The sequence below is a fragment of the Sinocyclocheilus rhinocerous genome, unplaced genomic scaffold (genome assembly GCF_001515625.1).
Source record: "Sinocyclocheilus rhinocerous isolate Xijiao unplaced genomic scaffold, SAMN03320098_v1.1 scaffold663, whole genome shotgun sequence".
Lineage (NCBI taxonomy): Eukaryota > Metazoa > Chordata > Actinopteri > Cypriniformes > Cyprinidae > Sinocyclocheilus > Sinocyclocheilus rhinocerous.
The window spans coordinates 125,825-140,923 of record NW_015655996.1 but is presented as its reverse complement, the minus strand read 5'-3'; the positions used below and the strand labels follow the sequence as shown (position 1 = coordinate 140,923).

The 15,099-nt window shown below is 36.9% G+C and overlaps 1 protein-coding gene across 1 annotated transcript in view; it reads right to left on the bottom strand.

The window, feature by feature from the left end:
• LOC107719078 (E3 ubiquitin-protein ligase NEDD4-like) overlaps positions 1–15,099 on the bottom strand; it is an 81,880-nt gene that overhangs the window by 53,143 nt on the left and 13,638 nt on the right. Inside the window, exons 2-3 of the mRNA XM_016526397.1 lie at positions 14,059–14,132; positions 4,326–4,407 (exon numbers count right to left, since the gene is read on the bottom strand). Coding sequence (XP_016381883.1) covers positions 4,326–4,407; positions 14,059–14,132 — 156 coding nt within the window. The remainder of the gene's footprint in view (positions 1–4,325; positions 4,408–14,058; positions 14,133–15,099) is intronic.

The window sequence follows — 15,099 nt, the reverse complement described above, 5'->3', positions numbered from 1 at the left end:
TTTTACCAATATAATCCGAGTAAAACTGAAAATTTTCAGAATTTCTTAGTAGCTTGTATATCACTCTTTTGTGTTAATGACAGCAGAACTGACAATAGCAATACCATATTCATGTTATCCAGCATTGGATTACCACAAAATAGTGCTGAACCTTAAATATTTCTAATTAATTTTACATTGTGAATCTCAGATTCTCAATGTGGTCTCAAAGTTACAGTAACACATTAAAATGTCATTTGCACAAAAACTCCTTGATTGGCAAGTCATAAACATACACGTATATACTGATATGATTCACACACACAGACATGCAAGATGCTGTAAATACATCTGATTTATTGGTCTGTGAACCATGTGCCAAAGCTTGTGAAAATACTTTGGGGTTATTAAAGCGTAGAAACACACCCAGGTGTAAATTATACAGGAAGAATACAAAGTAATGACTGATGGAAGCTCAGGCCGATCTCAATATTTTTCAGCCTTTTAACCATATATAGATGCATATAAATGCTTTACAGACTTTTAACCATATATATATATATATATAGAACAAATCAGAGTTTTGAATTGATTTACTGAAAAAAATCTAATTGATTCCTACAATTTTATACCATCAGCAAAATCAACCTGTCAACTCTAGTTCTTTATCTTGTCTTTGCTCATCTCCTTATTGTATAAAGTCAGCAAATCATGCCGGTGAACTGAAATCCTCTCTCCTTGCAGTGACTGCATCACTTATGGCGGCTGGGCCATTTTCTTTCCTCCGATTTGATTCTTCCTGACATGCCCATTGCGTCTGACACCAACTGCTTGCCTGGTTTTTATCCTACTTAGTAAAACGACTAAAATTAAGTCAATTGGAGGTTCATTTTCTACCTATCACATACTCAACAGCCTTCCAACAACTACTAGTCCCACAGGGCTCTGGACTGGGACCGCTGACATTATCTGTCGCTCTGTTATCAAACCACATACTTTCTCTTAGCAGTGTTATGCCGACGACACTCAATTCTAGATCCTATAATCTACCTCCATTTCCACTTTCTTCATAGTCTGCATCTCTCACGTTCCTGCTTAGATAACAAATCATCACCTTAAGCTTAACCTAGACAAGGCAGACTTCTTCTTACTCAAGGCCAAACAGCCATTAGTAAATCCATCTCCATGTCTGTTGAGGGTCATGCAGTTGTCTTCTCCTGACTAACAGAAAATCTTGTCACAGCCTGCAACTCAACTTCACCCTTATTTATCTTTGTCTATACAAAGTTTTACAATAGGTAATTGCCTTTTGTAAACGTAGTTGTGTAGTTAAAAACAGTTTAGACTGGCATCTCACAAGCTATGCTTATGTAAACTCAAAGCACGTAACTAAATAAGGAAAAAGAATAAGGTTTTTGATGAGCATGCATCCCAATTACATATAAACATCTATTTTATGTATATTTAGTGTCAAATCACTATTTTTTTTCTTTCTGCAACATTTTTTTAATCGTGAATTTGTATCATAAGTCAACAGCTCAGGTCTTCATTTTTTCCCAAACGATTCCCAAAAAAATGTTAATTAATGAAAATTACATTACAGTAAAATTCCATAAACTCAAATTTTAGCAACTTTTGGCACTTATAAAAATGACCACATCACTCAAAACTTGCCTGTTTTGTTTTTCTTACATTTCCATTAACAATAATGAGTGCAATAACCTTTCTGACACACAAAAATGTAATAAGTATAAAGTGCATTAGCCATATATGTAGGTATAGCTCATAATGAGTATATTTACACTTTTAAATGAAAGCCTGGTCAAAATATACATCTCTGTTCAGATAATGACAAAATGCTCTGCTGTTATGCAAGGTTATTATAGTTTTGAATTTTCAATTCGTTTTATTTGAACACAAGTCGCGCTTAATGTCATATCCAATGATGTGTGTTGAGATTTAGTATGAAAATAAATGTAGCCTTATTTGGTTATATGTCGTTTCTTATTTAACCATAATCATGATATTATAACTGTGGTGTCTTGCTCACTTTTCCGTGAACAGCCGTGCATCAATCAAAACTGGGACTAATAAAAAATTCAATAAATAACAGATTTAATGCGAGTGCGGTTCGGGTCGCGACTCGCGGTCTTCATGTCAAACGGTTCTGGTCTGGTATAGAATTAAATTAGTGCTGCTGTCAGATAATGGGTCAGGTGTTCTGTTAAGTAGCCTACTGCTGGTGCACGTTTACCAAACAGGACCAGTGCAGGCTTTAAACTGCTTTGCGTCTCTCCGTCAGATGTGCGTGATGTGCCATTAGGCCTACAGGTAGGCTATTTCCCTAAACCTCCACAGAGCTCATATATTTTTCCGCCAAGGGGTGAGAACGTAATGATTATGAAAACGATTATTTATTTTTGATAATTATTATTTTTCAATAACTGTTGTTAGTTTAGTTTCGTTTTAGTTTTTCAATTATTTTGACGTTTTTATTTTATTTCAGTTTACAAAATTGTTTTTTCATCTATCGTTTTAGTCTTAGTTTTAGTTTTCGTTTACGAAAATAACCTTGCTGTTATGTGCCACAGGCCATTGAGTTCCCAGACCAGTGTTTCAAAGCAGGACGTCTAAAGCATCCATCAACACGGTCTGAGACCTGAGGAACGAGGAGGCTTATGTTCCACACAGCAGTGCATTGTCAGCTATTAATAACCTGAAGAGTCTGCAGTCACAGCACAGGAGATTCCAGAGTAAGGACTTTACTGAATAGTGACTTAATGGAACTGAATGGACCCAAATGCTGACTGACTTGCTAAATCAATTTATCGCCTGCCCGAGGGCGAGGCAGACCAAACTTTTAGTTTTCATTCAGTGGTCTAAAAGAAACCTGCCAAGAAAATGCCTGGGAGTTATTTCACCCAAAAATTTAATGTAAAAAAAATTTAATTTGCTTAAAGAAAATGAAGCCTAATTTTGATATTAAATTACAATTAATTATTTTTTCCTTAATTCTTAATTATTCATATATATATACACCAATTCTCATATTTAATAATTATTCTCACTCCTATATTTGTAACACTTTACAATATGGTCCATATATTAGTTAACATTGGTTAATACAACAAACAATATATTTGTAACAGTATTTATTATTCTTTGTTAACATTAGTTAATAAAAATACAAAAGTTCATTGGTAGTTCATGTTCATTAAATAATATAAACATATATTTTTTTTAAATAATGTATTAGTAAATGTTAAAATTAAAATTAATTATTAAGATTAATAAAGGCTTTACATTTTCTAAAGAACAATATTATACATGCATCAACACAAATTTTTTTTCTGCCCTTAAAAACATATTTTTAAAGAATTATCTGTCTGGCCTATAAAACATTTATCAAAAAGCATGCACTTGGCTTTAAGATGGTCTACGAATGTCACACCAACACTCATTTAAATGGCTAATTTCTGGTGACGTTATCACAAGTGACTTCTCTTGGCATCGTTGTTTATTTCCTTGTGTGACGAGTGGGGGCGGGGCCGAGAGCCGTGTGAACGGAGCGAGGCCGGTGGAGTAATTGATAATGAGCGACACCTGCACCACTCACCGGTCTCGAGTCTCACGGAGGAGCTCCGGAAGGATAAAAGGGAGGAGTGACGACCGTGTTAGACGAGAGAGGACCAGGCCTGGACTTTATTTTGTGTTTTGTGTGCGGCAGTCGTCCGCGAGGGGCTGCCGCTTTACTTTCATTTTGTGTTTGTTTATTTTAAAGTTTTCTTTAAATGTTCGCCATTTCCCGCCTCCTTCTTCCCGTGACTACGAACTTTGTTACACCTTGCGTGTGCATTCCAAGGACAAACAGATAAATAGTGAAGTATCATTTAGTACACCATTACAGTCACTTTATATACACTCATTTCCTCCACAAGCACTTTGTGAGAGTGAATGTCAAGAAAAATATCTGCGTCTTTACCAATCAAAAGAAAGATATAAGAAAAGTATGTTTAAAAAAAAAAAAATGAAGCTTATTTTAAAACCATAATGACTGGCATTTTAAGTAGTTTGCATACTGTACATTCAAATGGTACTGGATTCTTATAATTGATACAACTGTTGTGTCATATCATTCAAGGCCTGATATAACTATGAAAGCCCATGCAGTACTGCCACAGGTCTATGGAAGTACTCCTCCTAGTGGTACTGGCTTTAGCATCTTCAACCATCACCTGTTTATCTCATCACTTCTTTACTTTGTGTGCTTTCAGTTCACTCAGTCATCCTAAAACAAACTAAACCTCATTGTCACAAACAAGCTACTGAGTGTGGATAAAACTCACCTTTTTGATGGTTTTCGTTTGTACTAAGGCAAGCTCACGGTTTTCGTCAGCGACATATAGGGAGAGTTTGACGTATGGATCACTAATAGGAAGAGACAAGAATACATATAAGACCTTCTCACAACAACAATTTTGAAAATGAACATTAAAAATGTATACACACAAAACTGGAAAAGATGTGTTTATTAAACAGTGAATTCATATTTTTACAATACTGATAGATCACTTATTTCTCATCTTGTACTATAAAATTTACCTTTGGCTGGTCAGGCAATTAAATAATGAAGTAATAAATCTGTCACATCTTGGCAATGGAAAAGTAATTCTGACTAAGAGATAAGCTACAATGATAACCATTGATTCACAAACAAACACAATCACAGGGTACCTCACGATATGATACGATACACGGCTCACAATACCGATAATATCACGATACATCAATTCTGTAATAATTGATATATTGCTAGACAATCCTATAATGATACATCACGTATCTGTCTAACTTTGAAAACAGAATGCCTGTCAAAAGGTTAAGTGCAGGTTCTCTCTCTTCATTCAAGTCCAAACTGCTGAAAATTCTGCAAAAATGAAATGTCATCATTTACTCACTCTCAAGTTGTTTTAAACCTGAACGAGTTTCTTTCTTCTGTTGAACATAAAAGTTATTTTAAAGAATGTGGGTAACCAAACAGTTGCTTGTCTCCAGTGACTTCCACAGTATTTTTTTCGTTTTATCAAAGTTAATGGGGACCAGCAACTGTTTATTTTATTAATTAAATTAATATTGATATTTGGCGCCGGTGTATTGATTGTCTTATCGCACAAAGAAGGACAACGATATATTGCCATATCAATATTTTGTCCCCTAATAATTTGTTATGCAACACCTAGGATTGTGTGGTGTATTTTAATCCTGATTTTATATTATGTGGGATCATTTTTTGCAATTTTTAAATTGATTTATTTAACCTAAAAGCATAAAATAATGTAATTTTGTCCATTTCTGTACACGATCTAGATAATAATGTGCTGCTATAAGTAGGAAATATTGTATTTTTGTACAGTCATTAATAGGAATATAATCAGATTACAAACAAAACTGCAATTAAAATGACTAAATTATCAGCACTGATTTTGCAGATTTATAAATATATTATAAATATATTACAATAAATATATTATATCATATCCAATCCAATTCAACTAACACCAAGAGCAATAGGTCTGGGTGAGGTAAAGTTGGAAAAGTGGTCAGGAAACAGGAGAGAGACAAAGAAAGGAAGCCATTAAGAAATTAAGGATTAGCACAGCAGGACTCATTAGTTTACCAAACAGGAACAATTAAACACACAATGAGTGACTAAATCGAACAATAGGTCAGATGCACATCCAGTACTTATCTCTTATGGAAAAGTTGTATAACAATCTTATAAGATGGATATGATTGACAGTAGTAGATTATATATTTTGCAATAAACCTCAAACTGTATAAAGTAAGTTCTATACTGTAAGTGCGCTTCATTTCATACAAACTTAGAACTAATATGAAACACATACTATGAAGCACAGAACTGTATAAATGACATTAAAAGATTAAAAACGTGTGCTTTCATTGTGCATTTATAGGAAAACACACACACACACACACTCATACTTGAAACTTCATAAAAGGATTTTTGTACAGCTATTTAATCACAACAGACAAAACATATTGTTTTCAAAACTTATACAATTATGTCATTTCCATACAAGATTTTACACCTGAAACCTTAGAGATTACACTGACAAAGGGATGTGAAGACTTTCACAACAAACACAAAGTTCAAGGAAAAGGAATCTTTTTTTTTTTTTTTTTTTTTAAGAACTAAACTGAATTTTACTGAATTTACAGAAAACAAGAAATTAAAAAATGAAAACCAAAAACAGAAAGTGTTGTACAAAAACAGCAGGCCGTGTGACTAGGAACTGCTGATTTGACTGAATCCCAGGTGGCTTACTCTCTCCGTAAGGGTCTAGTGGATGTTTCCATGCTGGTATATAATAATAATGACACCTTTCCCCCACATCGACTATAGCATCGTCTCACATACAGATAACAAGATCTATACGTTTTTGTACATGTTAGGGGAAAAACACACGAAAGTATGGGTGGGTGATATGCTGGGCCACATTAATGTACAGGCCTTTGGGCAATAAAACTAGTGATATCAGCATTGGTTGCCATGGAATCAGAGGTCTGTTCTGCCTCTCTGAGCTGTTAAGACGCATTTCAGGGGAAGGGTCCATAGGCCCTCATATGGCTTGTTAACTGAGGGGTGTTACAGAGTATTTGTTAAATATAACTAACAAAATATATATTGTGTGTCTGATTGGTCCAGACGCTACACTTACCTGGACTTAAGCCCAGGGCCCAAGGTTGAGGGGGGTCCCAGTGATGGCGGAAAATACTGTAACCGCATTTTATAAGGAGTTGACAGTGCTTTTTTCAGGTAGGTTTTTCAGGTAGGTTCTTTTTACAGTAGGTGTATTTAGCAGTAGCATTCAAGAAATTGAATGAACAAATATACAAATAAAACACTATATGTGACCCAAATGTTAATTTTTGGGCTGAACAAGCAGCAGCATGTTTAGTACAATTAGTCTGCTGTCGCTTTCAGAGCTGCACGCATCTACTATACAGGCACACATCCATTTTTCTCTCAACTGTTTACTTTCACTTTAGACATAACCAACTGTTTACACTTGCAAACCTTGTGTGTTTTTGACAGTATTAGCGCAATCAGACACAAAAGATAACTTAGTCCAGTAATCAGGCGCTGTTTGACAGGCTTTTTAGCGTGCACGCCTCAGGTGTACGCGCTCAGAAAAAGCAAGTCAGAACAGCACGCTAATGAAATGTTTAACCGGCAAGGCTTTAAAGCACATGCAAATAATATACTTTTGTGATTACAAAGTGCAGTGTCCCGTGAGTGTAACTCTACCGCTGAGTAACATTTGATGTGAATTAGAGCCCAACCGATATATCGTTTTGCCGATTTTATCAGCCAATATGAGTCTGTCGCAGATATATCGGTATCAGCGAATATGCCACCGATATGCAAATCTTTTTTCAGAACATAAAACGCAGATAAAATGTTTGTGCATTCCATTGTTTGCTTCTAGCCCCCAGGGCCCGGGAGTTACGGGCGCTTAAATTCGCGGTCGGGCGCCGACCGATCTGGTGAACCCGAGGGGCTACCGACGCACAGTGGATGGCATTCGAGAGGGCTCCTCGAGCTGAAGGGATCCCCCGAATTTGGTGGAGATCCACCGCCGCGTTCGCGAGATAGTGACACCAGTCAACACTTTCACTTCAGTAAGGAGGTCTCTTGTTCAGGCAGCAGCATTCAAGAGTTGTCTTATTCGACAGTAAGTGCCCTGCGAAGTGGACTTCACATGATATTCCGCCATGATTTCAGTTCCAAGGGAACATACACATTACATTCAAAGGACATTAAAGTGCGCGAGACGTGAATTTAAATTGTATTTATTTACAGAGGTATATTATGTCACACTTCTCTAGTAAGTTTCGCTGTGTGTGAAGACAGTAGCGCAAATCCGTGAATAAATGTTCAGAAGTGAAATAAACTTCAACTTTACTGTTCAGTGCACTGATGTCGGACTCATTTTGAATAATAAAATTTATTGTTAAATTGTTAAATGCCCTGTCACGTCATTATAAGTGTTTGATCACCACATTTGAGTGATCATTGCAAAAAATGTGTTTATGTATATATATTCTGTTTATGTATGTACTGTATTCTATATAGGCCTATAGTACCAGTCAAATGTTTGGACCCTCGAATGGGAAAGTGTCCAAACTTTTGACTGGTACTGTACTATAATATACACAAAGAATATCGGCCGATATATCGATATCTGCCTTTTTTACTCCCCAATATCGGTATCGGCCCCCAAAAAACCCATATCGGTCGGGCTCTAATGTGAATGTATGTCGCGTTGTACAGTATATTGAGACAGAGGCATCAGAACTGCAACTGATAGAATGTGCGCTGTAGCGCGATACTACGATATTTCTTCAAAAGCAGATTGTGGAGATCATCCACGATCAAAAATCATGATATCGCACACCCCTACACGAAAGAATGGTCGAATCCCAATTTCCAATCTCGAACTGCCATTACCAATTAAATTAATGTCATTTGGAAACAACTTCATGATATCACAGCAATCCAATATTGACACGTTAGCTTATGACATTCTTAAAACCATGCAATTTACCATCAACAGCACAGTACTTAATCAGTAGAAGTATGCAAATTAGGCTTTAGCCTGAAAGTCAAGCTCAGCATTTTTCATTCACTGGCTTCTGGAACAGTTGTTTTGCTTCCTTTCCTTTTCTTTAGACTGTTGTGCAGCTGAAAACGGCCTTCTCTGGTTTTTAATTGCAGTGTCTGGATTTCCTGTTGCCTCTAATTGAATGTTTATACAAGGATTCGCTTTCTTGATTAGGATAAAACAATATACCACTTTTGAGATTGGACGTTCTCGCCTTTGTAAACATATTATACGTTTTGAACAGATGGATGTTCTCCGGCTATAAAAGGAAATGTAATTTCCAGGAGAAGATCAAAAAATGTGATGCGCGACACATTTATGCGTGCAGATGTAAAAGTAAAGTGTATAAATATAAAAACATTTTAAAAAACTGACAAAAATGGCTAAATCATTCTAAAAATAGCCTGAAGACAAAGGTGAGAGTTGGAAAAATTGCTTTGAAATTTCTTGGATCTTTGATTTTTCAAATCACTGTCCCATTTTCCAACGTTAAAGGTCAAAGAGCCGCTCAGGTGTCATAGGGACACTAACAGTGTGCACCGTTACCATAGAGATGAGCGACTTGGGGACTTGGCTCGGTACTTGATTGCGTGCAAAAAGCAGAAATTAGAGGGGAACTGAGGGAAATACAAATCAAAAGGGGATTCTGAGGCAGAGAAACCATCTCAACTGATTCAAGTCAAGTAAACTAAAGGTGAACAGGATTATCGACTGTATGTGCAAAAAAACTGCAGCTTCATTGACATTTTCAAGGACTTTCAAGGGTGATAGCAATCTGTTGTCAAATGGCAACACAGGGTTTTATGAACTAGAGAGTTTAAGACAGAGTTTAAGACTGTGTGTTTTGTTCAGATTAGCGCAAGAAGAAATAAAATACAATAAAATAAAATAAAAAAATAAAACAAAATAAAGCCCATGCCAATTAAGTAAAAGCTGTGAAACAATGTTTAGCTCTTTACTAACATGGTTTATATAGCCAAACAAGCACTAATCAAAAAATCTCCCAAAAACTTTTCAAAAACAGGAAACTCACTTTTCTGCAGAACCTTCTGCCAAAACAAATTTAAGCAATATGCTTCATATCGAGTTTAAATCTGAAAGAGACCGTATTTCGTGCTACTTCCCTTTCTATTATTTTTTTCTTTAATAAGAGGTCAGCTTTTGCTATCATTTACAGAGGGGAGGCTCTCTGAGGGACCGGCTCCAGCGTAGCCAAAACGTCCAGAAATTACTCGCGGATGTTAACAAATTTAAGGCTTTTACACAAGGGGAATAACTATATTCCCCTAAATTACAGTGCTGTTGTGCTATGGACTTTTATTAAAAACATTATAAATAAATTAAAATATAAAAATAAATAAAAATAAAAGATAAATTGTTTTCTAAGGTATATTTTGCTATTCATTACATGAGTGGGTCGTCTAGGTGAATGAGAATGAGGGAGACGTTCTGTGTGGAGTCTACAGATTTTGGCCTATCAAATCCTCCACACTTTCTCTGTTCAAACATCTGTGATGGTGCCTTGTGGCGTCCATTTGCTCAGCTGCATGTCTTTTGCTTTAATTAGCACAGATGTAGCACAGTCCTCATGAACCAAACATGCCAGACTCAGAAAGAGACTCGTGCCGTCAAGCAATCTGCCTATAGAGGAGATATCCATAATGATATTAGAATGTGTATCTATGGCCAATAGGATGTTGGGATACACAAACACTCATGCTGACAGGTGAATGCGCTCTCTTTCTTTCTCTCTCTCTCTCTCACACACACACACACACACACACACTCTCCAGGACTCCGTGATTGGAGCAGACAGGTCTGATGGAGCCTACAGTAGATCAGCATAGTTAGAACAGAAGGAGCTGTGACGTCTACACCACAGGAGCAAGAGAGACGGAAAGAAAGAAAAAACAGAGAGCGAAATGAGTAAGACAAATACAAGCCATTCCAGACATAAATTTCTTCCCGTTTGAATCAAAAACTGGCTTTTGCAGCAAATGTTCTGTTTAATGTTTATTTTTAATGCTTTTTTTAAGACAGCGTACTATAGTACATGCTGGGTTATTTCAACCCAACTTTGGGTCAAATTTGGACTAACCCAACTTTTAGGTTAAACATTTAATGTAAAAATTTAACCCAATGGTTGGGTTAGTCCATATTTGACCCAAAGTTGACTTGAAACAACCCAGCATTTTTTAGTGTGTACATATAGAAAATGAACCTGAGAAATCATTGCTCTGTATGACAGAAACAAAGTTCCTCTTTTCAGTAAAAAGAACAAGTTGCCTTTTTGACAGTGGCATGGCCTGTTATATTTAATGTAGAACGTGTATTTGCATTTGATTGTGTTACAAAACTATCCCAAGGTTCACCCTAACCCTATGCAGCAAATGTGCACTCGCAAGAGTTTCCACAGCACAACGGTTACTATACACACATTATAAGAAAATAGCTGCCCGGTGGTATTGCCAAGATGCCCGCTAAATGAACTGACTCACTTTAAAGAGACTGTGCTATTATCAAGTTACCACCAATTTGTTGTAGCACCAATTTTGACAATTAGCCAAGGTTAACATTTGTTAAAGCCCTCTTGTTTGCATCCTCAGGGACAGTAACCACACATTACAACTCTGATATACATTTAAGTTTTTCACATGAGAGTGGGGTTTAGTAAAGTTTTTTAGGAGGAAGGAAATTAATGCTTTTATTCAGCAAGGACACATTAATTCGACCAGAAGTGACAGTTTAGACATTATAAAATATTTCTATTTTAAATAAACGCTGTTCCTTTAACATTCTATTCCTCGAAGAATCTGGAAAAAAATGTGTAAATGTAAATATTAAGCAGCACAAATAAATTAAACATTTAAAAATAAATAGATATATATAAATAAAAATAAATATTTAACATAGAAAACAGATATTTTAAGTTGTAATAATATTGCACAATATTACAGTTTTTGCTGTATTTTTAATTAAATAAATGCAGCCATGGTCAGCATAAGAGCCTCCTTTAAAAACATTTTAAAAAATCTTAAAATTTTCTAGTCTTCTTATTTTTATAGTAACTTAGCTAAGTAATAGAATACTCTAAGCTAAGTGATTGTGGCACTTTGTCTTGGACTAAATGAGGTTACTAACTGTGAAAGAAAAAAGGAAGGAAATACACTGGTCTATTAAGCAGAAAAAACAAATATAAGTCCATTATGCAATAGAGTGGGGAACAGCAGATAAGGCTGTATTTATCGGAGTCATTACGCATTACAGAGGGCCAAGCACCAGACTCCTCCACTTAGAAGTTGAAGTTCAACTCAGAGATTTGTGACTAGGTGTCAATTGTTAAGCCTTCTGAGAATTTAAATGGTTTGGTATCAAAGGTTAATTTGATACCAAACCTGCCCTGAGCCTCTTACAAGACAAGTCTGAAGTTAAAATGAAAACAAAACAAAACCCAATTTTCTTAGGCATCTTAGCAGCGTTTAAAGCTACATTTGTATTAGGTTCTGCAAATGTTTTACAATTGTATGGTATAAACAACTTACAAACGTCCAAAGTAGGGATGTCAAAATTCCCATAATCCCCATAAAAATAACAATAATAGTAGTAGTAAAATTACACTGCATTTTGACACTGAGACAATTACAAATTACATTGCCAGGCATTTCCAGGGCCATAACTGTAAACTCTTATAGCTGATTATTGCCTAATAGTCGTGGCCTAATGGTTAGAGAGTCGGACTCGTAACCCAAAGGTTGCGGGTTCGAGTCTCGTACCGGCAGGGATTGTAGGTGGGGGGAGTGAATGTACAGCGCTCTCTCCCACCTTCAATACCACGACTGAGGTGCCCTTGAGCAAGGCACCGAACCCCCAACTGCTCCCCGGGCGCCGCAGCAAAAAAATGGCTGCCCACTGCTCCGGGTGTGTGTTCACGGTGTGTGTGTGTTCACTGCTGTGTGTGTGCACTTTGGATGGGATAAATGCAGAGCACTAATTCCGAGTATGGGTCACCATACTTGGCCACATGTCACATCACTTTCACTTTAATATGTGCATGTATGAAAGTCCTTTTGTTGTAATTCACCGTTTTTTGTTGTACAAACTAGAGCCCGACCGATATATCGTTTTGCCGATATTATCGGCCGATATGAGCCTGTCACCGAATATGCCACCAATATGAAAAATTATTTACAGAACATACAACGCAGATAAAATGTTTGAAATGGTGTAATTACTTAGTTTGTCCAGCAGAGCGCGCTCCATTGTTTGCTACTGGCGACCTGGATGAAACGCTTTACAGCTCAAGTCTATGGAAAACCATTGAAACTTTGAACGGCCATATCTGCGTAATGGCGCGGCGAATCCGCACCAAATTCGGGGGATCCCTTCAGCTCGAGGAACCCTCTCCAACGCGAATCGAGTGTACGTCTAGAAGCCCGCTTTCGAATGAGACCACCCCCGTTACGGTGATATGGAGTTACGGTGGTTAAATTCACGGTCCGGCGCCAACTGATCAAGTGATCCCGGGGGTTACAAAGGGCATTAAAGTGTGCGAGACGTAACGTAAATTTAAATAATATTTATTTACAGAGGTATATTATGTCACACTTCACACTTCTCTAGTAAGTTTAGTCTGTGTGTGAAGACAGTACCGCAAATCCGTGAATGAATGTTCCGAAGCGAAATTAATTCATTAAATTCCATTCAACTTTATTCCCTTGAAGTTTAAGAGAGCTTGTAACACTTCAAAGAGAAAGGAAAACTTGAAATCGCATCATATGACCCCTTTAAGCGGTTTATGCTGTAGTATCAAAATTGGTATTAGAAATCAAGGAATTTCATTGGTTTCATTTAATATTGACTGCTATAATTTCAGGAAAGGTTTCAACCCTAGTGCAAAGTCGGCATGAAATTCTGTGAATGGCCTAAAAAATTATATATATATAAGCTTTATGCAATCTATTGTAATGCCCATCTGACATCAAACTTACACACAAGATTCAAAAAGTTAACTGATATGTTTAGAAATGACACTGTCAGTAATTTACGCACTCTCTGACCTCTGACTTTAGAACCTGAGAACTTCAAAGTTAAATAAAAAGAACTTGCAACATTGCACAAATGAGATCAGCCAAGCATTTTCCCTTTGTGCGCCTTTCCTGGCAGACAGATCATTTGTTTGGATAAGTCTATTGTCTAAATTGAGAGAAAGACTCACAGAGTGCAGCTCACTTATTCAGGCACATAACTAAAGGAGGAAATACACAAACACATTCATGCGCACACACACATCCAAAAGGTTCCAACATTTGCATTTGCTAATGAATGAGCGAACAGATTGAACAGGTGCGATAGTGCACCGTCTCTCCGGACGCATCCTTTAGTTCTTCCTTACCTGGCACCAATGATGTCCTTCTTCGCCAGATCAATGCCAGCAATGACCTTGACACGAAGAATACGAGATTCATTCTGCAAAATATGACACACACAGAAAAAGACCATCATGAATAAATCAATATCTTGTATGAGTCTGGAAGACAGAAAAAAAAAATCATGAGTCCAAGTCATGGGAAGCGTCCTAATTTCACCTCCAGGAGAGGATGAAAAAGAAGCATCTTAAAAAAATCAGAAGGAAGTGGCAGCCAAGAAAGCTTTTGTGTTTATTGATGGACACAAAGACAGAACTGTTTTAATGCTATAGCGTCAGTGAGAATTAAATCCCTCTGGGAGCTATAAATGGCCTTTAGATCCAGAACACTACTATTTTGCACCGTTTTATTGTCTTATGGCTTAATGAGGTGGTCTAAACTTCTCAGCTTGGCCTTCAAAAGCTCTCCAGCAATAGATACAACCACCATTTCACTACTCCCACTGTGCATAAGTGCATCCCGCCCCCAACATCACCTTGGCCTGCATTCAATCGCTATTCATGCCGCTCACGATTACACAATGAGCATCTTATTCGCCCTCTCAGCTTTTGAAGCTCACCAGTCCAGAAATGACGCAATGTAGAGGCTAAGAAAGACCCTCTTCTCCCGCTTTACCCACTTCTGCTCTCTACATGACTGAAATTCCCTTTCTATTTATGTCTGGCGGTCTGCATTACCACGAGACATGCATCATTTGCGCAGCAGAGACAAACAACAACGACCAGTGTGAAGGTTTGTATTTATTATGCCTGCCATTTATGACCTAATTATTACAGAATGAATACAATTTGGATGAGATGGGAGAAGCTGATATATTCTGACAGGCACTAGGGTGTTACTGTCATCCCACCGGGTGGCCCTGATGGATCTGTGCTTTTCATATAAAATGCAAACAGAGATTTCTTTGCAGAAAGCTACTATCTGGTATGAAAAAATAAATAAATGTAACAATTTGTAAACATTTTCTGAAGTTTCTTGGGAAGCATGATAAAGCTCATGTTAACTTA